The sequence below is a fragment of the Ornithodoros turicata genome, unplaced genomic scaffold, assembly GCF_037126465.1.
Source record: "Ornithodoros turicata isolate Travis unplaced genomic scaffold, ASM3712646v1 Chromosome104, whole genome shotgun sequence".
NCBI lineage: Eukaryota > Metazoa > Arthropoda > Arachnida > Ixodida > Argasidae > Ornithodoros > Ornithodoros turicata.
The window spans coordinates 24,306-52,110 of record NW_026999293.1 but is presented as its reverse complement, the minus strand read 5'-3'; the positions used below and the strand labels follow the sequence as shown (position 1 = coordinate 52,110).

The window sequence follows — 27,805 nt, the reverse complement described above, 5'->3', positions numbered from 1 at the left end:
CACTTCCTTTCTAAAATAATTCTTTCCTAACGATATTAGTGATGGAATCTCCAGCCTGAACATGTTGCTTGTACACTCGACACTATACCAGGTGGAAAATATCTGCAAGTGGAACCACTTGGAAATTGTCCACTTTAAAATCCACTTCGAAGCAGTTCCACTTTGGAAACCACTTGGTAGTGGTTCCACTTCGGAAACCACTTACATATATGCTTTTCCACTTTGGGACCTATTTGCAAATGGCTCCACTTGCAGAACCACTTGCTAATGAGTCCACTTCAGTTTCCAGCTTACACTTTACGCCCAGTAACGCTTACATACCACACGAACATCAGGTACATTGTGTTCTTCTTTCTATGATTCAAGAGGTACGGCTAACGTGATAAAATATGAAGTACCGCGCACATACCGTTTCGTGCATGAGGTACACATGCGATACGATGCGCCTTCGCCACGTACGAACGAGACCAGACAAGCGTCAAACATTGTCAGTTCTCATTTCAAGCTTCCAACCTGACAACGGAATCATGCCGCCAGCGAAGCCCAAACTGAAACAGTCTCACACATTCGCGACGTGCATAAAACACACACACACACACACAATGAGGTATTGAGCAACACACTATTTTATTACGGAAATACATACCTTGAAGTGGCATATCCAGGATAGAGCCCTGCGCGGATGAGATTTTTGGCATCCGCATCCGCACCATACACAACAGCTTACACCGCATCCGATCCGCTGAGCAAAACGCACCATCCGCATCCGATCCGCAAAATCCGCACGTTTCGAAAGGCGCGTAAAGACCGCCGGAAGCATGTTGGTATAATTTCGGATGCCTCCATGCTGTCACGGAAGGACTCAGTCATGACGACAAGCAAAGGTAAACCTTTCAACAAACTCGATATGGAGAGACTTCTGGAACGCGTGGAACGCTACCTCGTCGGTGCTCGCGCGGTTCGAGACGCCTGAATGCCTCCTCTCCCGTCTTGCCGCCGTGCATGGTCAAAGGTGAACCCGAGCATGCGCTAGCTGTCGGCGCAAATAAATTGCTGGTGGAAAAATGACAGCACGCGGTATATCCGCATCCGATCCGCTGCCTTCGTATCCGCATCCGATCTCGCGCCATCCGCATCCGATCCGCACACCGCAGAAAGTGTTAAATTTTCATTCGAATCCGCAAGTATCTTGCGGATATCCGCTTCCATCCGCGGATGGTGCAGGGCTCTAATCCAGGTTGACACAATAATGGAAAACATCTCGAGCACACTGTCGGGAAGTGTTTCACACGTATACACATGTTTCAATGTCACAAGGTATCGCACAATGGACAGACAATATGACAATCTGCAGTCCGCGTTTCTTAAGATGATCAGGTACGATATGAATCTCGGGACATTTCGAGATCCAATATTGGAAGTGCAGCATGAAGAAAGCCAAATCTGAAATTTTCATGAAAAGTTCAGTCACATATTAGTCATGTTCGAACTGTAAGTTGGTCCACTGGCTTACCCTTCCAAGAAGCGAAGCCAACAGAATCGAGACTGAAATTAGCAGAAGCAGCTCACGACGCAGAAATCACATTCTCCTTTGTTCTCCATCCGAGCCATCCGAGCGAGCACCGTGGAACGGTTCTGTTGCAACTTGCAATTAGAGGTGTGCGCCGTGGGCATTTTTTTCGGCGGCGGCGTAGAGCACGTTGAAGGCCCGGCGGCGTCAGCGGCGTCACGCCGATGCTGTCATATCGGCGTGCGCCCCGTGGGCTGTCAATATGTTATCTTCTCCAAAGGGGACGCACGAACACCTCAGAGCGGGGGTATTTTCTCCATCGTATTCAACACGACGGTGGCAGTATTTACTGTACCTTGCACCAAACAAGCGCGTCAGCACTGGATAGTATTATGAAAGAAAACCGAACACACAAAGGAACATTAGGAGATAGTAAAGCACTTCAAGAAGGTCGTCGACCAAGAACTTCGACTGGGCGCGTTACGTGCGCGTTAAGCGCTGGAGAAAACAACATAGCTAGATAATCAGGACGACGAGCCATCCCTTTAATGGCAACTACACGTAACAGTTATAGCGAGGGCTGATCGAATGTTCACAGGACGGCGACGCGTGAAAGCTCTGTCCACTGATCCAGTGGCTCTTTTTGGGAAACCATATAAATATGCGAACGTTAGCAAACGATATGACATAAGGCGCACCCACCACGTCACTGAACAGTATTTTTGCAGAGGCTGTAGTTATCGTGAATAAATACTGTAAAATCATTTAATTTCGCAGCCCTAAATTTTCGCGAATCGAGTAGGGATATATTCGCAACAACTAAATTTAGCGCACTCCACGAGTTCCTCGAATTTTCCGATTCGCAAAATTCGCGAAAATTAAGGTCTCGCGAAATTAAAGGGTTTTACAGTGTAAACTTCTCCAGAACGAGTGGGTTGAGCCTGCCATGCTTCGCGCGCATTATAAGCCCCGCAATTTCGCGATTGAAAACACCCTCTCTGACTATGTGCTTTTCGCCGGCACACACAAAATGCACTATTTGCTACGCACTTTTCGAGCGCAGAAAGAGCGACGGGCAATCCACGTGAGAGGATCAAGTGCTTTGGAGCGATCGAGCTGATTGGTGTAGGCGCTAATCTGTTTGTCAGATAGACCGCTTTCCAACCCAGATAAGGCGAAAGTCGCGTCATTTCTGCGCTCGGAAATGGCGTACTTCTTGTTTCGGCTCATTTGCATAGCGACATTCAGCGTCGGATATTTCAACACACGTGCGCGTTTAAGAATTTCTTAAACATGGAATGGCTTTCAACGATGAGTATCTTCCGTTCTGCTATCCCGTTTTTAAGCAAAATTCCTTAATTACAGAATTAATGAATTTGGGGTAATTAATGATCTTATAGTTACATACTTTCTTCGAGGTAATATTCGCATGACCAACTCAAAAGCGGCATGTATTTCGTCCCGCTATTTTTTAACAAAAATTCTGTGACGAATAAAAAACAAAACACCCTGTATATGGATAATGACCAGTGCTATGGTGTTGGTGGATGACCGGTAAACAACCTGCAAGAATTGAATGACAAGTTTTCCTGGAGTTGTGTGCCTCCAGGGTCGACTATGAAACGAAACTCTAAAGCATAAACAGCATATCAGGAGATGAAATTGTCACTGCTAAAAACACCACAAATGAAGCCTGGAACCTAAGATGAAAGAAAAACAAACAAAATATTAGGTATGGGAGATATTCGTTTATAGAAAGTGGATCAAAATGGGCACGTTACACAGCCGCGCCGATTTTTCAACATCTGCGGCGGCGCGCCGACATTTTTGGTACGGCGGCGACGGCGAGGCCCCGACATCCGGCGGCGGCGCATCGGCGCGGCGGCGCACACCATGGAGGAAGGAAAGCTTTCCTTCCTCCATGCCTCTACACGACCATAACACACTCGCTCGTTCGCCTATGGGACTTCCGTCCGCGCCTCGAGGGGCGGAAGTGCCGTATTTACACGCGGAGCTCCCTCCAGGGGCGCCACTTGCGGGACCCAGAAGAGCGCCTGTTGTAGCTCAGCTGTGTGCAATATGAGTGGTCCTTGTGGTTAATTCTTCGTGCGTACATGTTTGTGTAATGTCGCAGGTTCTCTGTTCATGTGGAGCTAAGAGTTGTGAAACTAAATACTCAGAAATAGGCTGTGCTGTGAAGCGTAGGTGGCATGTAAAGCTGTGAAACTCGCGAACTATGTGCCGTACATCGTACACATAAACTTGGCAGCAGCACCTTGCGTGTTGGGCCAGTTATCATGCGTTTATGATTGTCAGACGCAAGCGCGTTCAGACTTTACGTTTCACGTGAGAGGCGTTCCGTGTTAACATACAGGCCAGTTACAGAGAATGGGTGAATGCGACCGCAAGAAGAAACTGTTCCTGGCAAAGAGATGACTGACACCTGTTACGACGTCCAACAGAATTTGTTGTATAAGCAAGCACTTCAGTTTTAAATCAGCTGTTGCTTGTTTTGTTTTCCTACGTATTGGTCACTTTTTATTTTACTTTTACACTTCTTTTCTTCTTTTGCGGTTTGCCATTACAATGCTCTGCTAACCTTCATTATGCTGTTCGGATAGAAGCCTCTCTGAGAATTTTTCTTGATGGTGGCTTTTCTGCGACGCTACCTTTTGGTGCTTTTTTTTGTGTTCGTTTTGCACTCGTGAGAGATGCAAGGCTGTGTAAACTTCGTGATCACTAAACGTAGGTACCGTAGCCACGGTGCCACGTCTGAGAATTTTGCGCTTTGCGCCGGTGCTAAAGTCTTCGGCCTTAAAATGCCGAGAACACGCAGAGTTCGAGCTATGAGCATGCAGGCGAAAAACGATTTTAGATGGACAATATTTCGCTGTTGTTGCAGACAATGGTCGCGGCTGATTACTTTGTTGTACGAAGCATCTTCATCAAATTTAATGCAAGCTCATCGGCACCAGTGGAGATGCTGTTCTCCTTTGCGAATCTGATTGTACGGCCGAACACAAGAATCCTAAGTGATGCAGTCAAGAACTTCTAATATTAAAATTACCGTGATAATCTAACACATAAATGCTATTTTTCCTCGCTGACTCGTTGTTATGTTCATCGTTACTGTAAAACCCTTTTTTTTTTCGCGCCCCTAATTGTTCGCCAATCGGGGGCATGGACCATGTTCGCGACCACTAAATTTCGCGAATTGTGGGTGCTCGATGCGACGAGATGTCTGTCCTACACATGCTTATCACACGTCAATCACATGAAACACATTGACTTCACCATTTTCACGAGCTCTACACTTACCACACCCACCTCTACATCCGTCCCTTTTGCTAGGGGATGAGGCTCTTCTACCATTGGAACGGGTTTTAGCTTCTTTGAAGTCATTGGTCTTCTAACGCATTGTAGTTCTACCTTTTTATGTCCTTTTATTCTATAACTGTGCAGTTTTGTCTTAACTGAATCATGAATCACTCTACTTTTAACTAGTACTCCTTAGTGCTCCTTATCATTGTCTTGGCCATCATCATCTCCCACACACTCATCATAGTTTTGGCGCTCAATGGCCTTTGTGCCCATTAAACCCAAAATCCCTCTCTCTCATTGTCTTGGAACATTATGGCCTTCGTTGCTTATGCGCCAAGAAAACCTGAATCATCATCATCATCCTTTTTCACGGTTACCTCTATTTGCCGTTTTAAGTTTTGACCTCATATTATCATTCTCCCCAATCTCCTCGTTGTTATTCTGGTCGTTGTTTTTTCTTCATGAAAGTGAAACAAGCTGACGCTCGGGGAGACCTCCTTTCGTCCGCTTATCTCGGAATTTTGGGCCGCCACCTGTAGTTCACTGGAATCGCGAATGGGAATGGAAACAACCGCTATGTTTTCACTTTGCACGGGTGTGTGTTACAGGGCTTTTGTCCCTCTAAGTGTGGTAAGTAGAATAATAGATAGTTGTCGTCATTACTCTGGCATACAAAGCGATACGACGAGTCCTATCTATATGAGAGCATCCCGACCCTTTAATCTTTGCACGTAGTCTTGTAACTTTATTCCTTCGGCAGACTTTCCCGGCGAATGTCAGCACCGTTCCCCATGAAGTAGGCCAAGGACGCATACTCACCCCCCCTGTCCCCCACTCCTTCCTGCTGTCCCCTCTCCATCTGTTCACATCTGTACGCCACTCATAGCCAGACTTGATTCGAGACACTAATACGGAATAAAAAAAGAAAAGAACGAGAAAACTTGTAAACCCACAAGTTTATTCTAAACCCACATTCTCACACAAGGAGGCGACACTTACTCGTACGACAAACAGAGACGCGGTGAATGATAACGCAGATAACGCCTTATCGGCCTTCTACTCCTACATAGGCAGGTTTCCCATATGCGTCGCTCCAGACTTCGCCAGGTGTTCGATGGATCTCTATATCTTCACATGAACATCAGTGGAAGTCTAAAGTGAGGTGAGATCCTCAATGCGTGTATTGTTCAGTATTACCAATGTTGCGTTGCATATAGTATTGTAGTGTTTGGATGAGATTTCTATGCTGTTCTTACTGTCTTCGTAAATTGCTTTTAATCAATGTAGGGGGCGTATCTTTAGCGAGCAAATTCTTTTGTGTCTATCTTCGCTGATCGTGTTACTTCTTTACTTCCCGCTGATTATTACGGTGTACTCTCACAATAGGTCACGCATGCTACTTCCCAGAACGTTACTTACGTACCCTAGTGATCACCGACGCATAACGTTGCTTCTCTTTGGATTAATTTAAATCATCACTTTCGCCGATTTGGCACCGAAAATTTCCCACATATTGGTTCGTTTTATTTTATTTTTCGGTTCATATTTTACGACTAAATCCAATCTTCGTCATTGCTGTTACTATCCATAAACATCCATATAGTACGCCCATCATTGTCCTCTTATCGTCCGATGCACTGTGTAGCATTCGCAGTAAAGAACAATCTCACTGGTCCACCACTTACGATTTCTTGTGGTGTTTTATCCGAACAACTGTCGGTAGGTTGCCCTCTGAGGTTTTTTTTATAGAGTGCTAAGTTTCACATTTGCTGGCTAGGAATGCTCGCCTTGGGTAGCCTGCAGGTGAAAACAACTGATAAGACGATAAGAACCCACGAAGGCATCACGTGAATGACCACTCGAAATTTATCTTTTCTGACGACGTGGCAGCGTTACCCACACAGGGCATATGACCTTATAATAATCTCTGTCACTTCTAACTCGATTACGAGCCATTTTCGTCGGCAATTTTTGTATTTGTTTCCAGGGAAGGGTAACGGTAATGGTAACAGAAACGGTATATTACCGAAATTGGAGATGGTAACGGAAACGGATACCACTGTCCTCCATTACCGGAGACAGAAACGGGAACGAAAATTATCACCGGTATTGAATTCGGGTAATGGCTATTACTGTTGTGCGATGACATTTCAGTGACTGTTCATTTCACTTTTGTATTTGAATGACTCCATTCCCTGTAATACTCTAAATACTACACGAGAGCATGGAAACAAAGCGCAGTATCGAAGGTGCATCACTCGCTTGCCTACTCGTGACAAGCACTCTACTCCACCATAGCACAGATGACAGCGTATGATTTTTCATTTTTATTTTTTAGTTTCTTCATTTCACCGTGGCTATGGCAGTATTGTGTACTACCGAGAGCGTCCGCTTATGAATGCGACATTGGATGGAGGTTACGCCCATCTTGGGTTGCTGGACTCAGAGTGACTGAAGACGTGCTCCTATACTTCTTCAAAAATCGTGCACGATGTGCGCATCCCAACTAGAGCACTGCACGGGCCGACTTTTCCGGGCCCGACCCGGCCCGGGCGCATCGAAAAATGGCCCGGCCCGACCCGGGCCCGGACCTTCATATTTTTATGCGGCCCGGCCCGGCCCGGCCCGGCGTCTAAGCAAATAGAGCCCGGCCCGGCACGGCCCGGTGGCCCGGCCCGGTGACCCGGCGAGTAGATCCCGGCCTAGTATTTCCAGCCGCGACGTACGCGTTTCTGGCGATTATCAAACAAATTTATAAGTAAATTTATAAGGAGAGAAGACAAACATACAAGTGATGGCGGTTTAACACCGTAACCGCACGAGACCAAATTAAATCCAGAACGCACGGGGCGTTATCGTTACACTGTCAAGATTTTGCGGAGATAGAGCATGCTGTCGACAAACTGCTTCTCCCAGTCCCTATCCCTCTCACCAAGCTTTGCCAAAGTGATTGTGAAATATGTGAGGAGTGAGGAGCAATGTAAAGTGGCTTGGAGAATGTTCTAGAGGGTCGAATCATATGCATAATGCAGTACCCTTTGCTTGTCTTTGCAAAATATGCACAGGAATGACGCAAGCGCATGATGATATGAACTAATGCGTCTCCAATGTGTGGAATTAGCTGCGTGGCCCGGCCGGGCCTGACTCTCGGGAACATATTTGTCGGCCCGGGCCCGGCCCGGCCCGCGGTGCTGGCGTATTTTATAGGCCCGGGCCCGGCCGGCGGTGCTGCCGTATTTTGTCGGCCCGGGCTCGGCCCGGCCCGGAGCACACAGCCAATAACAAGCCCAGCCCGGCCCGCGGGCCGGGTCGGGGGCCCGGGCCCGTGCAGTGCTCTAATCCCAACGACGTAAAATTACTCGTGTAGTGTGTACGCGTGACACCGAAGCAACCTTGGGCAAAACAGGGTGCTGCCAGAGTCTGTCCTCCCGCAGCTCTGTAACAGCCGTTCCGTTACCGGAAACAGTAACGGAAACGAAATTAAAAGCTGGTATCAGAAACGGATAACAGAAACGAAAATATAGCAGTAACGAAAATACGTCCGTTATCCTTCCCTGTTTGTTTCCAGTCTTATGAAGCACGAAACGAAACATCACAATTATGCGTGTTCATGAATATAGAGGCAATGTCAACGTGACTAGTGTGATTCCCGAAGTGATCGTGCTCCTACGCAGTGATGGCCACTAACTACTTCTACAGTAGTTTAACTATCAGTACTAACTACTTCGCGATTGAGTAGATAACTAGTAGTTGAACTACTCTTCCGGGGGTAGTTAAAACAACATTTTAACTACACTGTTAGAAAAATCTATACCTTTTGGGGTATAAACGGCTTGTCCCAGGGCGCATACCTTTTGAGGTATAAACGCTATACCTTGCCCAGAAGGTATACTCACTTTATACCTCCATAAAGGTACATTATTTGCACCTCAGGGTATAAACATATACCTCCTAGAGGGTATATTTTGAAGACCTTGTCGTATAATTGAAGAAAACGGTAATATTCGATTTGCTTCAGCGTCATATCGGAGTGGCGGCTTCCCAGCGCATATACAACACACCGCGGCTACACATGGTGGAGACCATCCTTCGCCCGGGAAGCAACTCAAGAAGTGAGGGCGTGCAAATTTATTTATTCTGGGATCAAATCATATGCTTCCAGATGTCACTACCCAATATAATTAGAATGCTACTGTATTACTGCCTATGTTTTTAAATTAACTTATTGTTTAACTGAGATGATATAGTCGCCGTTACAAATTAATGTGATCACAGATGTTGCGGAAGAAAAGGCATACAAAACGCTGAAGGTATAAACGTGATATAGAAGTACTTTATTATACCCTCAGCTGCCGTGGAAGGTATAGAATCAGTGATCTATACCGTACACATGGTTTAAACAGGGTATAAACAGTGGTGATGCGATATAAATGTCGTACTGTAGACCTTATTTATACCTTTCTTATACCTTTTATATACCTTTTCTTCTAACAGTGTACCGCAATGTAGTTTAACTACATCTATAACTACTTAACGTTGTCCATCAACACCAATCCCTTGTCCGCTCCTTGCACCAGGCAGGTGGAGCCAGCGTCATATGTCCCCTACCGGCGCTGTGCAAAATGTTCGGTAGGGAAGGGTGCGTATCCTTGCTTGCTTTGACTACGCGATTTGGCTGGGTTGCGGCTGTTCTTGCTCTATACTTGTTGTTGATTGTTATGATACGGTTTCTGGCCCATGAACTTCCTGGACAATGTTTTTTGACAAAGTAGGGCTGTCAAAGGGTCAATGACCCGTGAATGCACATCACTCGACTAGTGCTGAAGATGTCCCAGTGCATTGTCGCAATGTGTGCTGGCTTGGAACCATGACAAAATAGTCGACTTTTGCGAAATTCTATTTCCGCACGCACGTAATCTCAGTAGTTGTCGGTTTGTTGAATTGTTATGTTATGGTTGAACGGTTATGGTATTATGGTTACGCAGGGGGGTGGGGGTGGATATGCAGAGTTAAAACACGCGGAGAGGTAGGTCACAGCTACGTTGGTCACTGGGTTTACATAAACTATTCACATACGGTACAGGTGATAACAAATTCCCATTAAAATTGCCGTGGATACGGAGCTGGCGTTTCGTTGGCCTGGTGGCTGTCTGACATCAACGAAATTATGTCTGTGAGAGCTCATTGCACAAATTTAAGAGTACACTCTGCAGAAACGTTCGAAACGAAAATGAAATTTCGAAAATTCAGAACTACACAGCAATTTTTAGACCTGTAATTGAACAGTAGATATGACGACACCTTTGCCTTAATATTATGTAAGGTCTTTTTAGCTTGTCATTTAGAAAGCCCTGTAATGAGAGGGGTGGATTTCCGCGTGTTTTGCTGCACACTTAATAGCGAGTTTTAGTATAACGTACGCTGTCGCCTTTGCGCCCATAAGGGACAGCGTTGGTGGTTCATTGCACGCACAAGACATAAGCAGGGCTTTGCGCATTGCGCAGAACCAAGATGGTACGGTATGGTACGGTAACCAAGAACCAGCGTACGGTATGCTAAAACTCACTATATTATTTATTACGGCCCTTCCTCTAAGGATGACCATGTAGCACCGCAATTTCACCTCACGCTCGAATTCCACGAAGAATGTATCAAAAGAGAACATCAAACCCATCCATCAGAAACCAGAAAAAATAGAACCCACTACGAAACCGCAAAAAATAAAACAAAATAAATAGATGAATAAATAAAAAGAAACAGCAACCGTAAAAATATCGAATCCACGGGAGAAATTCGAAGTAGTATTCGACTCCTCCTTAATTTCGGTGAGGTTTGCCTGGCAAGCTTGTCGCGTCTGATACATGTTTCATTACAAAAAATGACGAACGCGCAGTGTAACATTGTCTAACCTAGAGCCACTAAATAAAGGTGCGTTGTACTGAGCGATCGTAATAAGCTTTGCTTTAGTGGATACCATGTAGCGAGACAAGTCTAACCGAAGGAAAGTAGGAGAGCCACCCCAAAGTTACTCCCCAAATGTTAACACGTGGCTAGTAGAGGGCGCTCCAGCTCCTGGAGAAACTTTACTGCAAGGAGCGGGTAGTGTTCTTGGACAACTAAACACGAGTCACAAGCAATGACAAGCTTTGACTCAAGCCATATTGCTGCGATTGTCAAATACAAGGCTTGCGGAGAGATTCTTTCTGTGCCTACGCGATAAACTAAGTTGAAGAATTATTTCGCAGCAAATGAGGCTTCACTGGACAAGCATTTAAAGTGCAGATTTAGTACACATGCACGACACAATTGCTCTGCACCTTCGTTCTTGTCAAACAAGTAGCTCAAGGTCGGAAGCACAAACGTGCCGTAAAGCTTGCGGCAAAATCGGAAATAGTTGGTGCCTTCAGTAACCTAACTACTGTAGTTAACTACTCGAAATAGTAGTTTAACTAGTAGTTGCCGCTACATTTCTGCAAGTAGTTGATAACTACTTTTTAGCTACAGTCACGTAGTTTAACTCGTAGTTTAATTACATGTAGTTAACTACTGGCCATCAGTGCTCCTACGCACTTAGTTGGCTATTCATGTGCCTGTATTTAGCCAAAACAGGACAATATATTGTTTTCTGTTTCTGACATTGCCTATTTGTCTGAAAGGTAGTTTCGAGTTTGATTTCGACTGAGAACCTTTTTGCCTAGTTGCAACTTCCAGTCTTCAAAGCAGCTCCGCGCTTTAAGCGATACTAATTTGCTCCGCATTTCGTAGTCCACAGACGCGACGGGCTAACCGTATTTCCTTGCGTCAGAGGGCTTATTGTTTGAATAAGTTTTGTTTCACGGAATTATTTTTATTCGCTGTTGAACACCTCGTGAGTGCGAACAGTTAGCGTTAAAAACAGTGCCTATAGAAACTGAACTGCACGGCGTCTTCATACGTACATAAAAGGGATGCAGAGCGCAGGACCGAGAACAATAGTATTCTGCACATCGTATTTATTTCGGACAAAAGTTTGTTGCTTAACACGTTCGTTGTTGAACCAAATTTACAGTAGTATGTAGTACATTCATAATCAACCCTGAGAGACAGGGACATAAATAAACTACACGGCACCAGCCCACCTGCTTCATTGCTTCAGTGATGTTATACGAGCTCGAAGTCACCAATTATGGTACCTGGATCACAGGAAAAACTCTAGTATAGTTACGCAACATGCCCTATAATCTGCCTTGGTAAAAGAAGCGTCCGACCCACTACCTGGACAGAGCGTCCTCAGCTACGGTCGCTCCGTCGAGGATGTGGTCCCACTTGCATCCGTGTCACGGACGAGGAAGGGGACAATGCTAGAACAGCCGGAGTGGGCATTTAGCTCAAATAGTATAATAACTAAAATACAAAAGTGCAAATAACTGAAACGGCTAAGTGCCGCGATTCATAACAAGAAAATCCTGGCTTACATCCTTATGCCTGTGAACTAAGAAACGAATGCAACCGTCTGTGATCAGCCGCACCACGCTAGTGCTAATCGTGCAGTGGTCCGTGAAAGAAGATATATTTGAGTAGATATATTACGTTAGTGGTTCCCTATAACTGTGGGTCGCGACACGTTTCAAGCGGGTTGCGAAGCGGTCGGCCAAATAAGGAAAAAAAAAGAAAAAAAGACGACACTCCGTCCCCAGAGCCATTTATAGGGAGAGTTTGGCCATTCTTCGATCTTTTGCCGCCTCATGGGAGGAGCTTATTTTGACATCAGAGTCGTCGTTGCGTAGCCCAAAAAGCCTGAATCCGAGCGGAATCCGCTTATCAGCCATTTAGTCCGCGCCATATTGATGCTGTCCGCCAGCTGGTCCACAACTTCGTGGTCGCGATGAATGTACTCTACAGGAATAATCTGCTTATGACCCACTGGCACCAGTGATAAAGAGGGGTCTAGAACATTTCTGTGCACGGACATTTCGGTGCACGGACACTTCGGTACAAAGCGGGGGATCACTGCAACGTCGGTTCCGGGAAATGGCTGTCACGATGTCGAAATATCGTAATAAAACGAACAGAAGAGGGCAGCTTGGAATCAAAAGTGGTGTTGCCAAGGAATTTGGTTTACCTAGAGAAGGACGTGCTTTATGGATTTTTTGTGTACTATTATAGTTTTAAGACCTGATCTGCATGGGATCCTGATCTGTCGTGGCTTTTAAACTTTTGGGGAATCTTCTTTTTTAATATTTCGCGCCCCATGTTCAGGTCGGTGCTGTACAATTATTCATTTTTTATTTCTTTTTTCGAGAGTAGATGAAGAATTGCTGTGTCATTTTGCAGTGAGTATTATCTCGAAGAGGGTAAGAGGGTGGCCATTCCCGAGGAAAAATTATATAGGAATTCAAGGGGAATGATGTCTAATCAAATTCTTCCGCCAAAGATGTAACCGGCACGTCCTCAACAAATGAAATTCAAATTGCATAGTATCCCTGCCTTGAAGATACCCTTTTCGAGATAATGCTCACTACAAAATGACACAGCAATTCTTCATCTACTCTTGAGAAAAGAAAAAAAAATAATATCTGTACAGCACCGACCAGAACGTGGGGCGCAAAATATTAAAAAGGAAAATTCCCCAAAAGTTTAAAAGTCACGACAGACCACGAACACGTGCATATCAGGTCTTCAATTTATAATAATACATAAAAATACATAAAGCACGTTCTTCTCCATGTAAACCAAATTCCTTGACAACGCTACTTTTGATGCCAAGCCGCCCTCTTCCCTTTGTTACGATATGTCAACATCGTGACAGCCATTCCCGAGACCATTTTTCCGGGACACCTCAGCAACGTTTTGCACCGAAATGTCCGTGCACCTGAATGTCCGTGCACCGAAATGTCCGGATCCCGATCAAGGGGGCTTTGTTGCAGAACTGAAACTGTTCAAGGACGAAAGGCTTTCGAAGCAAGAAATACGCACGTGCCTTCTCTCCTTGGATTATAAACAACGATCAGCATCAATATGGCGTCAGCGACCGGTTGACGACCGCATAACAATGGAACACGACGAGGGAGGTCGTTCAGCCGTGACTTCGCCTGACGCGCTTTAAGGTATAGGCTCCTCCTAATGGCGAAACTCTCTCTATAAATGGCTCTGACTGTGCCCGCCATACTGCGCCACTAGGAGGCGTGTGGCAGCAGACCCGGAGGCTTCTCATAAATACGCTTACATGCGAGGTACGCCACGCTCTCGATGCCTCACGCTGATAATGCTCACATGATCCTCGCTTCCACGCCCGATTTCACTTGTGCACGAGGGCCAAACTCTATACCGTCAGGTCCACTCACTCCAAATAAAAGCCACGGCGCCCGCGTTTATCGCGTCATACACGGATGCCACGCTTTCATGGCGCACCGCACAGTCGAGGCGCATTGCGAAGAACCCTGTGACACAGCTGGAGTCCTCCTTTAGATTAGTTTCAAAAGGCATATTAGTTTTCATATCTCGGTTCTCAAGCTTAAGTCTGAGAAGTATTTCCTCCAGAGCTAGGGCAAGATACTTAATCCATTCAGCACGAGTTCTCTTTCCCGATGGCTTTAGTACAGCAGACGAAGAGCAGTTCGTGCCCCTGAATTCATATTCAAGTTTGAGGCTTCAGTGTCGGCGATAACGACCTCCAGAATTCCGTTCATGTTTGACCACTGGATATCCGCTCTTGACGAGAGAAGCCACGACAATATTGCCAGTCTTGGGTAGTAACTAAGTTATGTAACTGTAACTAGTTACTTTTGGGGTTAAGTAGTTACAGTAACTAGTTACGTTTCCAGAAAAGTAGCTTTTAACTGTAACTAGTTACTATTTCTGTGAATGTAGCTGCGAAATGTAACTAGTTACTCGAATAAATGTCGATCCTCGTTTACGTAAGTACACATGTCGTATGTTTTCCCTGTGGGAGAGCCACGCATTGACTTGTACAGCTTCTGGTTAAGTGCAATAACACTTTTATCGCACTTAAGTAAACGTAAATAAATGTATGTTTTTAACTATTACATCACCCTCGCATGGTCATTTTAATAAAAAGTAACTGTAATGTAACTAAGTTACTTTCTCTCAGTCACTGTAACTAGTTACTTGACCAAGAAAGTAGCTATAACTGTAACTTAGTTACTTGACCAAGCAAGTAACTATAACTGCAACTCAGTTACTTTTTAGAAGTAACTTACCCAAGACTAAATATTGCGTCCGTTTCCGACGACCTAGACAAAGTAAACCGGGGGGAGGGGGGTGTTATGTTTTTTAATTCCGTGTTAACGCCGCGAAGCAACTGTGGCTATGAGCGGCGTACAGACGTGGACAGATGGAGAGAGGACAGCAGGAAGGAGTGAGGGACAGGGGGTGTTAGTGTGCCTCCTGGACCGAATTCACGGTGATCTGTGCGGACATTCGTCCGAAATATCTTCGGAAAACAAAGGGGGAAACATTAGACTGCACAGCCGGCGATGGGATTCGAACCCGTGTCATCTCCCAGTCTTGGCGTGGGAAACGATCATCCGAACCACAATGCCACGAGAGCTGGTGGGGAGGAAGGGGGATTGTCTGTTCTTTGATGGGCCGGGGAGGGGGGGAGCAATGGCGGGGAATCTCGGATTGGCCTTTTCTTAGCACTACCACAAGGTGTACGTGTACATACATATACACACATTATATGCTACACGTGCATATTTTTTTTTCTGTCTTGTGGTAAGCATATGTAAGCGTCACACGTAATATTTTACGCTGCCACACAGCTCAACCAACAACGCTATTGGCACCAATGTTATCAGGTATCAATAAAGGCTAGGGTTCACCAACTATATGCAACGTGAAGGGCTGTATCCCGTTTGAAACCATTATAAATAATCTTTCAAAAATAAACGCGTAAGTACCCACTGTTAAAAATATATCTCCCAGAATATACGCTTAAAAATCAACGCACAAAAATAATCGCCGAAATATCGCCCTTTAAATAAAAACCCTAGGGAATCCACGATTAAGAATATATCGTTCAAAATAAATCGTTTCAGAATCCCCCCAAATCCACCCTACCGTTGCTATAGTCATGTGGTATGGCTCAAATTAAGGTGAACTGAAAGCAAGGGGCTTAACCTAACCTCACTGGACCAAACTATAGCCTAAACTATCCCAAACTAACCGAAACGCAACTAAACTAGCGCAACATAACATGATATAACCCTTCGTAAATTGCAATCAGTCCGCCTCCGTGCTTGTCGGTGTGGGGATTTTGAAACAGTTTATTTTTAATGGTGGATTATTAAACGGTGATGTCTAAGCGGGGATAGTAAGCGGTTTATTTTAGGAGATATATTTTTAACCTTGTATTTTTTAAGCGGATTATTCTGGAATGTTTTATTCTTAAACGTTTATTCTTAATGGTGGATTTCGGGGACCCCGGACGTGAAGTCGCTGAACAGGGCTTTACAAGATGGCCAGAACAAGTCGAATGCAGCCGTATAGAGCACCGACATAGTAATGGGTGGTGGATTATTTTAGGTGACGTAAAACAGAGCATGAGGAGCTGTAGTAGGAACGAAATCGCATGACTCTAAGCTGCCTCAAACGTACGCTGCAGAGCATTTATTGGAGTTATTTGTGCACGTTACTTCGGTGAAAACCTTGGAAAACTTCCATACTTGTGCAGACCTCGTTTGAGTGAAGATAGAGGATAACAAAATATGCTGCTGCAGTCCTCGTGGATGCTGCTTCACTAATTAATACAACTAACAACTACTACTAACACTAACTACTGATCATAGTACTACTTTTGTACTGCACTGCTACTACTACTACTACCGCATTACTTTTTTCTACTTTTGTACCGTCCTTTGGAGGAACGCAAATTATCGCCCCTCCCGCTCATTCCCTTTTCCTTCTCCATCTTATTTAACAGAATTTTGCGTCGCAGCAACTAGGTTTCTGTTACTATACAAGATGCTTGGAAAAGAAGGGAAGGCTCGCTTCTCTCTCATGTCTGAGCCGACAATTTACTTAAAGTTTAAGATTACAAGAAATTACGGCTATTTTTTTTTTCTGACTAGGTTCACTGTGCACTCTAAGAAAAAAAGGAATAAAACGGGGAGTAATTGCAGCTTCTACTCCCCTAGTCTGTAATTACTCCCCATTTTAGTCCCCTAACCCGACATTTAGTCCCGACATTTACTCCCCAGGACTGCAAATTGTCACTGAACTTCGCGAATAGTCTCCTGAATGCAACAGTCTACGTAAATATGTGCCAATAAACGACATAAGGCTGTATAACTCAGCCAACGTAGCAACTTTCCCGGCACACAAAGTAAGAAACAGTTAGAGCATCTTTGTTCGCAAATTTTGCCCTATGTAGGGCGCAAGATTTTATATCACTCGATATATCACTGTTGACGGTTTGCTTCAAGGTATTTTCATGCATGCACACGAATTATGTACTTGGGACTCTTACAACAGCGCGGGAAATGCAGTCTACACTCTGTGACATTCATTTACTCGCGTGCATGTACTCCCGAAAGGGACTATTTTTTTGTGGCAACGCATTTCGTCCCCAAAAGGAGCAAAAGTAGTCCTTTTTTTCTTAGAGTGTAGTAGTAAACGTATCTTGGAATACCGCGGGATAAATCTGGACTGTGCTTTCTCTTTCTGTCAAAACAGCGTAAGGTGACTCGGAAACATTCCGTGACTAACCCGAAAAGATTTCGCGGAAGTGGCAACATCTCCCTCGAGATAAACAGCGTTGACACCATCATGTTCAGACAGGGAGATTTTTAATACGATTTTTTTTATCACCTTATTTGAGACACCCTATCAACAATCAAATGTCACGTGCCATTCACGTTTTTTTCCCCATTCTCTTCTAAAATGCCAAATTTCATTAACTAACCGCATTGCAGAGATTGGAGGAGCCCAGCGGCGGCGACGGCGGCTGCGAGGAAAAATGGACTGGCGGCGTTGGCGGCTCAGAGGCATGTCTTTCGCCTCATTTCTTCGGGGTAAGAACATTACCGGATCAACCCAATGGCAATCAATCCATAGCCAACTTGCACTGGTCTATCTTGAGCGAATAGTCCCCTTCACAACAGAGCATGAAGAAAATCTGGCTCCGGGAGATCCAGACCGGTTTCCATAGCTGGGAAAAAACTGTGCTCCAGACGATATCGTGGCGGATGTTGTCAGAGAGTCGTCCCCAAGCTCGCTCCCACCAGCGTCCTGCTGAAAGTTCCGACCGAATTCGAGCTATCTCGGAAGAACAACAACGACAAAAAAACAAGTACTCTGTTATCCATGTAACAATTCATCTAAATTGACCAGCGGATGAACTAGGATCGGCATCCCCGCGCAAAAAAAGAAAAAAAAATAGTGATCGGCTAGTGCAATTTGCGTTATTTATCTCCAATAAGTTTATTTGGTGGTAGTCATATACGTACTGGAGACTGTTAACGACAAGCGAGAGCGGTTAAAGGTGGACCCCGCGAGGGATCCGGAATTCTCAAGTTAACGCGATGCCCACCAGGATATGCCTTCCAATAGCAAAACATCACAAAAATTTCTCAAAATTCCTTAGTGTGTGTGTGTGTTTTCATAAAGCTTCAGAAGCATCGCATTCGAAACCAGGTTCCGTTTGAAACTTACCTTCTGCCGGTGACATAATTGACATTGCCGGCGACATTGCGAATCGCTAAGCTGACTGTGCCGCCAAGCTGGTCGCAATTTGATAGCATTTTCGATAAAACTGCACCGGGGTTTCCCCGATACCAGCAGGGTGCGGAGTGCTCCACGCCGGTGGCACCCAGAGGAAGGGCAATATCGAAGAGAAACTTGTCCCATGGCGGTGCTCGTAGCGAGAGGTACCTGGTGTTTCGCGCGTAATTTGAGAAGCTCCACTTTTTGGTTATGAAGTTTCGCTAATAGCATTCGATGGTGTAGCGTTAGTGTAGAAGGAAGAAGAGATCGTCTACCGATGACGATGACACAAGCGCAGTTAACGTCGCCAACAACAAGTTTATTTCAGAATGATGGGTGGGGAGTTTCATCGCCGGGGACGATACTCTACCCCATTGGTGCAGGTGAAGCAGGAAATGAAATAATGGGTCCCGTTCCAATGAGGATCGAAGTGCTGTGGCGTCCAAAAAGGCGAAGAGAGCCTTGAGGGCAGAGCGTTGGTGTGCAGGATGTGACCAGGGACCAAGCAATTTTATTAGGGAGAGGGGGCGGGAGTCTAGCTCGTTGAGGGAGGAGGAGAGTACAGAGCGGGAAGGGTGGTAGTGTGGGCAATGGAGAAGAATGTGCTCGAGACTTCTAACGTAGCTAAAGTAATGGTGAGCACCCCTTTTCGCGATTTCTGCCATGTTGATCACCGGCGAGGTTGATCCTCCCCACTCATTGGCACGCATTATAGCAAAGAGTTCGTCGCGCGATCGCTGTCCGATGAGCCGGAAGAGTGCTCGAATGCAAGGGGTCGAACCGGCGAAAAACTCCGGACGGTATAAATTGCCATCCATGACCCGCTGGTTGACGTATAGGGCGAGATTGACATAATAGTACCCCACACAGAACAACATCGCCAGGGGGCGATACTCTACCCCATTGCTGTACAGTACAGACAAGGGACAATCACGAAGAGGAAACCACAAACACACACGAAAACTGCAGTCGTGTGTGTGTCTTCCTCTTTTCGATAACGCTGCACTATGTGAACCTTATCAAGGTACTAACTACACTAGACCTCTACCTCGTGACGTGTGGTGACGAACACTTGCATAAGAAATGGGTCACGCGTACTCAGTCGTCGTCGATACAGGTTGGCTACTGTGACCAGCATGTCGTTTTTAGGAACACCCACGGAATTACTGATGTTAGGAGGGTCGCAACCACTTGAATAGCTCCAGGACAACATAGTTTATTCCTCCGCAACGTACGCCGCACTTCTAGGTTCAAGTGTCGGAGGGTTACAATGATGAAATTCTTGCTGAGAGGTGCCACTGGATGTTTTGAGAGGTGCGATTGGCAATTTCCTATTGAGGGATGATGCATCTGCCGCCCGGTCCTGGTGCTACGGACACATCCCCGTCAACGTGGAATCGGCTTTCGTCCATTATGTCGCTCTTGGACGCCACAGCAATCTGATTTGTGTCCCAACGCCAAAACAATGCAGCAGTCCACACGAGGACCGCATTTTACGTTCAGTTGAAGTGTCAACAGTACGAAGCTCTAACATGCTATGTAACGATCACATCTTGCCAACTTGTGTTCGACGAATACTTTCGATGAACGTGCTTGCGTTTCTAATTTCCCCTCAAAATTTCAGGAGTTCCTCGTTCCTTCTTAAGAAGAATGGCTTCAGCGTCCGTACCTGATCTACACATGGAAAGGTCAGAAGAATGGAAGGAGGTCAGGAAGGAAATGCATCGAGCCATAGGAGACAGAGATGAGACCCGTGTTCTGAAGTGCCTGGATGGTGTGCCTGCCCTGAAAGTGTGGTTAGACCCCGATGAAGATGTCTCTGCTCGCTACAAAGCTATTGAAGAGAAAGCTTTCCGCATTCATGGTCTGCTAGTCTCGCGTGAATGTCTACTCAAGGACACAGGAGAATCATCGTGTTACGAAGATCTCACACCTCTTGGACGCGCTGAAATTCGACGACAGCGGTATTACACCACAGAATGCGTGGACTCCTACATCGACTATCTGAAAAGCAAATCACGGAGCGTCACCAGATGTGATGACTTCAATGAGCGATTGGAGAAGATGTTCGAGCACCTCTCCAGTTATGAATTAAACAGGAATATTCTGAAAGTGGCTGCAACAGCACCGCACCTAGAAGTACGATTTGACTTCAAGAGTGAAAGCGTTCAGCGGACTACGGGATGCTGGGATAGACACAACCTCGGTCTCACTGTCTACAACGAACAGAGAGTTTTCGTCGGGGCCAGCACTGAAGAAGCCGTAACCCGCGGGACGCTCATTCACGAGTTATGCCACATGGCACTTTGCCTAGTGTATCATAATGATGGCAAGCCTTATGTCAGCGGGGATATGGAGAAGGAACAGCAATACGGAGCCATTGTGAACGACATAAAACGAAGGAAAAAAGAGCTGAATCTTCTTATCCAACAAGCTGTCTCCCGTAATGAAGAACAAGAGCTAATTGTACGGATTCCTCACATACTGGCCCAATATGGTTGCGACGATGGAAATAGGGTTCTGGAACGGGAAGTGCCGGAACTACGAAATTTTTTCGAGGAACATGTCATTCCAGACATGCGGGAATACATTCAGAATGGAATCCCATCCATAGATGCAGCACAGATAGAAAAGGAAAACGCGAGACTGAACAAAGCTTTCAAAACTGACAATCTCAAAGTGCATTTCGAGAAACCACTAAAGAAGAGTGTCTGGAAAGAGGGGTCGCTTCACGTATTTACGGGTCCAGAACTGAGGCTTCTCGAAATAATGGTTCACAACGCTGTGCAATCTACGGGAAGGCCATACTTGTTTTTCGAAGCGAACCAATATGACTCCACTCTGCAGGATGTGTTACTAGACTACAAATGTGCATTTGTGCTAGTATCCGTCCATCCAAACGAAGACGTCCGAAAGGTGATTAAACTTCTCAGTGAAGTATCCTGTGCTACTGGATCAAAAGTCCTTTTGCTTGTGGAACTCACTGGCGAAGAATACTTGCTGAAACAAGTACAAGCAGATGCATTCTTTGCGAAGAGACACAAAGATCACAGGATCGACGAAGCAAGCTTTGTGCATGTCACGAATAGCTGCAAAAAAGAAGTGTTCAAAAATTCTCGCGTAAAACTTCAGGGCCAATATGTTTCAGTGCTTCCAGAAGCCATGAATATAGACACCTTCCTACAGCGCGTGGACACTGCGGTTTTCCTAAGGTTGTGCGAATCGCGGAATATTGACGTGGGACCTCCTCTTCGTGAACTAGAAGAACGTGTTCAGAACTATTACGTGGAAAGAGAGTGTAGAAGAGCCGTGGAAATTAACTTGAACGAATGCAATCTAAATGACGACAGTGAGGCATTCGCACTTCTCGACTGTCCACACAATCACGTCGCAACACTTCTACCTCGCGGTTGTGAGGCAAAAGCCAAGGAGGAATTAACCAAGTTCGAGAAATTCGTACTCCTCCAAGAGCCACGTGACTACGAAGCTCTCCTGGAAAATGTTCATTTCCGAAACAAAGTAGTGCACCTGCTAAAGTTCGAGGAACCTCGTAGGAGACTCTTGTGGACAAAATCAAATGGTAAACTCAGTCATCTTCGAATGACAGGAAGTGACTGTTACACTGAGGACGATTTGTTGAACGTAAACGAGAAGGTTGTCATAGTCTCTGGTGCACCTGGTATGGGAAAGAGTGTGTTGGCATCTCGGTTGTGTACACAGTTAAAAACCCAAGACAAGAAGCGGTGGGTGCTCTACGTCGACCTTCCTCAGAGAATGGCATTAGTTAAAACGGCGCTGCCTAGTCTGGAATATCTAGCGGATCTGTGCCAAGTACAAAAAAATGATCTGGAGTGCGCTTTGTTCGAGGAAAGTTTGAAGAATGGAAGCCCTTTCGAGGTTGTCGTCATGTTGGATGGCTTCGATGAAGTCAACGAGGAATGTCGCAAGTGTGTGCTGGGCCTTATACTGTTTCTAGCTAACAAAAAAGTTTACAAGGTGTACCTTCTTACTCGCACTGTGCTTAAACCCCATGTACAAGATGCCTTGCACACGGTGTCATATGACCTCGTTCCTTTTTCTGATGAAAACCAGAATGATTTCCTCACAAAATATAGGGGCCAAAGAGAAGCTGCCAGGAATGATGCCCTTTCGCAGAAGTTCCAACAACTGTACACGTCATTGAACGAGAAAAACAAGACAATCCTGGAAACCCCTCTCCTACTTCGTATGATGGCTCAGATGGAGAGCGGGGAAATTACCAAGTCGGACGATTACTCTTCGTTGCTCAAAATTGTTGACATTTCCGGTGGGAGCAGTATATACACTGTACACATGTACAAGATGTTTGTCGAGTACAAGCACCTTGTGCACAGAAAAGAGAAGGTGAAGGAAGACATCTCCCGAAGTACTGTGCGAGGCGACAACCATGACGCGAAGTCTCCATTCTACGTAAGCCATGGTCTCCTGGCTATGAAGTGTATATTTCCTCAGGATATATTGGAAACCTTATTGAATGAAGACGAATTAGAGCAGTTAGATCCCGAAGGACGTTTCATCACCGGAGTTGATTCTTTCAAAGAAGGTTTTGTGAATAGAATTAACGACGCAGGAATTCCCGTGTTCGTTCATAAGACTTTCGCCGAATTTTTCGCAGCTCACTACCTGTTGGAAAGGGTAAAAGGAAGAAAAAAATCCAGGTTTAGGGAAAATGTTGTCGGATTGTATGGTAAAAAAGACTACGAGGGTGTAATGATGTTGTTCGATGGACTGGCGTCGGAGTCCTATCCACTTCACTCTGCCGTGATCAACAACGACGCTTCATATTTTGAGCAACATGTTATCCAAAGAGATGATATGTTGAAGGTGGATGAGCTCAAAAGGACGCCATTGCACGTAGCTGCCCTGCATGCTGATGAAACGGCATTGAAGAGGCTTCCAATGGATGATGAACTAATCAGGGATGATTTGTTTCAAATGTCACCATTCGAGTACGTAGAACTCTTTTCCCCATGGGGCGCAGAGTGGATGAAAGATCTGTGGGAAGCGTCTGTTGTGAGATATTTCCAGACTGTGACTCTTTGGAGGAACTATCTGCGAACTGAGACTTCAGCTGTGAGAGACAGACTCGACGTATTATGCGCTCGATGCAGTGAGGAAGCAGTGAAACATTCTACCGAAAATCTACGCGCATGTGAAACCTTGGAGAAAAAGAGACATTTTCTTAAACGAGCAATATTGACGGCTGTGATACACGACCTACGAGGCGTTTTAGACGTGTATCTGAGTTATGTGTCCCCGAGAGAGAGTACAGGAGAACTAGACACAGACATCATGGACCAATTAGAATCACGCAAGGAACGAAGCTTGACATGTTCTGTAGAGTCTTCGGTAATTGGAAACCTTGATAGTTTTACAGACAGTATCAATAGAACTGTCCCTTTTTACGCAAAGTCCGAGACTGTTTGCAAAATGCTCCTTCCTTACTGCGATATGGGAATTCTTGATTATGATGGAAACACAATGTTGCACATTAGTGCGAAAGAAGGAAATCTGGAGACAACACAGTTTTATCTCGCACATTTATCCATTAACAATAGAAGGAATGGACACTTTAAAACTCCTTTGCACTTGAGTGGAGATGCAGAGATTGTGAAGCTACTTCTCCGTCGTTATCCCTCAGTGAATGTTTTCGATTATCGTCAACGAACTCCGATGGATATACGTGCAAAGAAAGATGATTTGGAAGCCATGAAGTTGTTACTCCTTCGCACTCGGATAGATGACGCACATCACATCAGATTAGACACAACGCTTCACGTGGCTTCTTACTCTCTTTCCCTTAAAGCTGTGACGTTTCTTCTACCTCACACAAATGCGCACATGCTTACCTACGAAGGAGAAACGTGCTTAGACGTTGCTTGGAGAAGTTGGATATATCCGTTGAGTTCGGATTCCAACGTTGTGAGGTGTCTCATCCCACACTCGCTCGTGAACTCACCTGAAACGTTCGGCTCATCACCTTTGTACATTTGGGCGGAAGGTGGTGGAAGGAAAGTGATGCAAACTCTATGGCCTTATTTGCGACACAGTGACCCTAGGCATGCACAGAGGATCAGCAGAAGCTATGCGTATGTGTCTATGTCTGTGTCTCTGAACGAGGATTTCCAAGAAGAAATTTCGTGTCTGAAACTTCTCTTCCTCTATTTAGATGTCATCGCTGGTGATTGTTGTGGCAGAAAACTGCTACATGATATCGCCAAGAATAAGCCAAGTAAGATAAAAGAAGTAAATTACATTAATTACATGAAGCTGTTACTGCCGCATTTAAATCTGCATATGGAGGATTATGTAAAATATAGCGTAGGAAATGATGACACTGTTACCTTATATCGGGGATGGTCGCACATGAATAACACCGATGATCCCCACATTGACGATGTCAACGCCGAAATGGTCGACGACGAGGGCAGTATGAAGTTGCTAATAGAAGCAGAGGAAGGAAATGCCGAAGCCGTGGAACTTCATCTCTCACATTATTCCGTGTGCTTTACAGATGAAAAGGAGAACACTGCATTGCACTTGAGTGCGTCGAATGGACACACAAATGTGGTGAAGCTTCTCATTCCTTTTTATACATCAGTGGACGTGATCAATGTGCGTCGAGAAACGCCCATGCATGTGTGCGCCTCAAATGGACACCTGGATGTTGTGAAGTTATTATTACTCCGCTCTAGAATGAGTTCCCGTGACGTGGTTGGAAGGGCACCTCTTCACTTGGCCTGTGAAAGTGATGCCGTTGATATCGTGAACTTCCTTCTTCCCCACTCCTTCCCTAATATGTGCGATGAGTACGGTTCCACGTGCTGCGCTTCTTCCGCCGAAAGAAGTGAAATGAATGTTCTGAGATGCCTCATCCCGCACTTTCTTATGAACTGTCCTGATAGCATAAGCGAATCACCAACGCTAATGTGTGCTAAAGATTATATAAGAGAAGGGTTGGTGACATTATTGCCATATTATTGTGATTATGACGCTGCGAGTTTATTGACGCTTTGCCCGCAGTCATTTTATGTGGGCTATATGAACATGAGCACTACGCCTTGCCTCAAACATATGGTTCTCCACTCAAATGTCAGGGCAGTAGATGTGTGTTTTCGTGAAACACTCAAACTCATTCGACTGTTTTATCAAGAGAGTGATTCAATGCTGCATCCAAATGGCACTGCGCTATCACGAAACCTAAGGTATATTTCTCTCTTGCTTCCTCATACAAATATTTCTTCTAAGGACGATGGAGGCAAGAAACTATTACAAGGAGTCCTCCAAAGCAGACAGGATCCCGAATTGGTTAGCTTCCTTCAGAAGTGGACTCGCTTGAGTGACTTTCATTCATGATGCTCACGATTGTTAGCAACGGTTGTGGTTAAGCACCAAGTGGCACCGAGTTGTCAGTGGACATGAGCTCTGCAGATGATATCGCAGTTTTAAGAGAGGTATCAACAGCAGTCCCTTGCCTTCATCCGAGAAAGCAGAAATATTCAGCCAGAGTAAAAAATGAAATACAAAATCACTTTTCTGTTTGCCGAGGCTAACGGGTTTTTTCTTATTCATCTTGTTAAAAAGTACGGTTCTGTAGTAGGTCCATAAGGTGATCCGAAAATGTGTAAAAAAGTGTGTTCCTAATGTGCTTGTTATATGGTTAGCTACGTTATACATACCGCACTATTAGAATACGTGCTGCGTGTGATTATATTTATATGGTGCATCTCACCTTTAGTGGATATATAACTGTAATACTGCGATTGAGCATCACGCTCTTAAAAAAAAGTTGGTCAGTGTTATATCTTTTTAGTTCCAAATTGCTACGGGCTCCAAATTGCTTTGCCAGTTATGATTACAGATTACAGTGTAGTTACAGACACCCAGAACATTAAGAATCAATTTGACGTAATCAAGGTTTGTGTAAGGGAACTACGAATGATAAAAAAATACACGTCACAAATTGGATTTGTGTGTGTGTGTGTGCGATTAAATGATTACATGCAGTTGTTTTTGAAATAATGTGTCCAGTTAGATGTCATCAAGAGATGCAGAAGAGAAGAAAATCCAGTAAAGAAATATGAAGGGAAGTGTCCCAGAAGGAGAGCCGCCCATATTTCGAACAAGGGCGGTTCTTGTGTTCATCATCATCACGAGCGAGATGCAGAATTAGCGGCTCGCACACAGCGCAGGACATGTCCTAGGGTCTCATAGCAGACACGGACACATGTTTCGAGGGGACACAAGTTATAGTTATGGCCGGATTGTGAAAGCTCGGGATGTGTGCTTTAGTTGTTATTACAGGTACTTTTGCGGATTCTTACCACCCGAGCAGCACACAATATTGGCATTTCCCGGCTTCATTGACCCTAAGGAGAGCCACTCAAGCCAATGAAGAGCAATAAGTGATGTTATCTTGGCTCAACCGCAAGTTCACAAATGTGAACAAATAAGGCGCGTCAGGTTAGAAAACGATTAGAAAACGAGTTTCGAAGCAATGTTGCCCATAAAATTACTTTCTGGAATTACTTTGTGAACGATGGCGTTACATTAGCCTGCCATCAAACCAAAGTGCCAATGTTGCCAGCTTTCAGCCAATGGTTATATTTTCATATTCCGAAATCTTGTGATGTGTAAGGGAAAACCGGAATAGTATTGCTAAAATTTAACTCCCGCGAAGTATTGTGGCACAACTATTTCTTACTTTTTTGGTCGATACATCCTCAGTGGTGGGTAGTTTTGTAGGACTACTCGAATGACAGACAGAGTGAGATCCTACTAGCTCACCACCATGCTACCCATGGCAGTGTTTCAGTACCTACCCAGGTAAATATAAGAAAAAAGACGAAAGAGAAAAAAAAATGCATTGTACTGTGATGCCTTCCTGTTGTCGTGCTGCCATTCAAACCAATTAAAACTAGACCGGAGTGGCAGTTACTATAGCTACAGGGCATTCGTATTCTACATTGGCTCACCACGGGCTGTCGACATTGGACCAATATTGGCAGTTTCATTGGCGGATTACCAGACCTTTGTTGCACGGCCTATATATTGGAACAACGTAACTTATATTGGCTGCCAATCTTGGACCGATATGTGGCCAATTATGGTGTTACCAAATGGGGTTACCAAATTAAACCTTCGAAGGCATGTTGTGTTTGCACCACATCACGTAAAACTGCCTTCATACCGTGCATTCGTGCTGCCCAAACTTGAATTCGCATCGGCCAT

The 27,805-nt window shown here is 45.1% G+C and overlaps 1 protein-coding gene across 2 annotated transcripts; it reads left to right on the top strand.

Moving 5' to 3' along the window:
* Positions 1 to 5,917: 5,917 nt before the first annotated feature.
* Positions 5,918 to 26,542, top strand: LOC135371358 (uncharacterized). Of its 2 annotated transcripts, none has more exons than XM_064605426.1 (3): positions 5,918 to 5,993; positions 17,746 to 17,817; positions 20,160 to 26,542. In XM_064605426.1, exons 2-3 carry the CDS (start codon positions 17,790 to 17,792, stop codon positions 25,928 to 25,930), a joined length of 5,799 nt encoding a protein of 1,932 aa, XP_064461496.1. In that variant the 5' UTR covers positions 5,918 to 5,993; positions 17,746 to 17,789; the 3' UTR covers positions 25,931 to 26,542. The 2 variants fall into 2 exon arrangements, with proteins under 2 accessions (XP_064461496.1, XP_064461495.1); XM_064605425.1 differs by having other exon boundaries at positions 17,746 to 17,844.
* Positions 26,543 to 27,805: the final 1,263 nt, after the last annotated feature.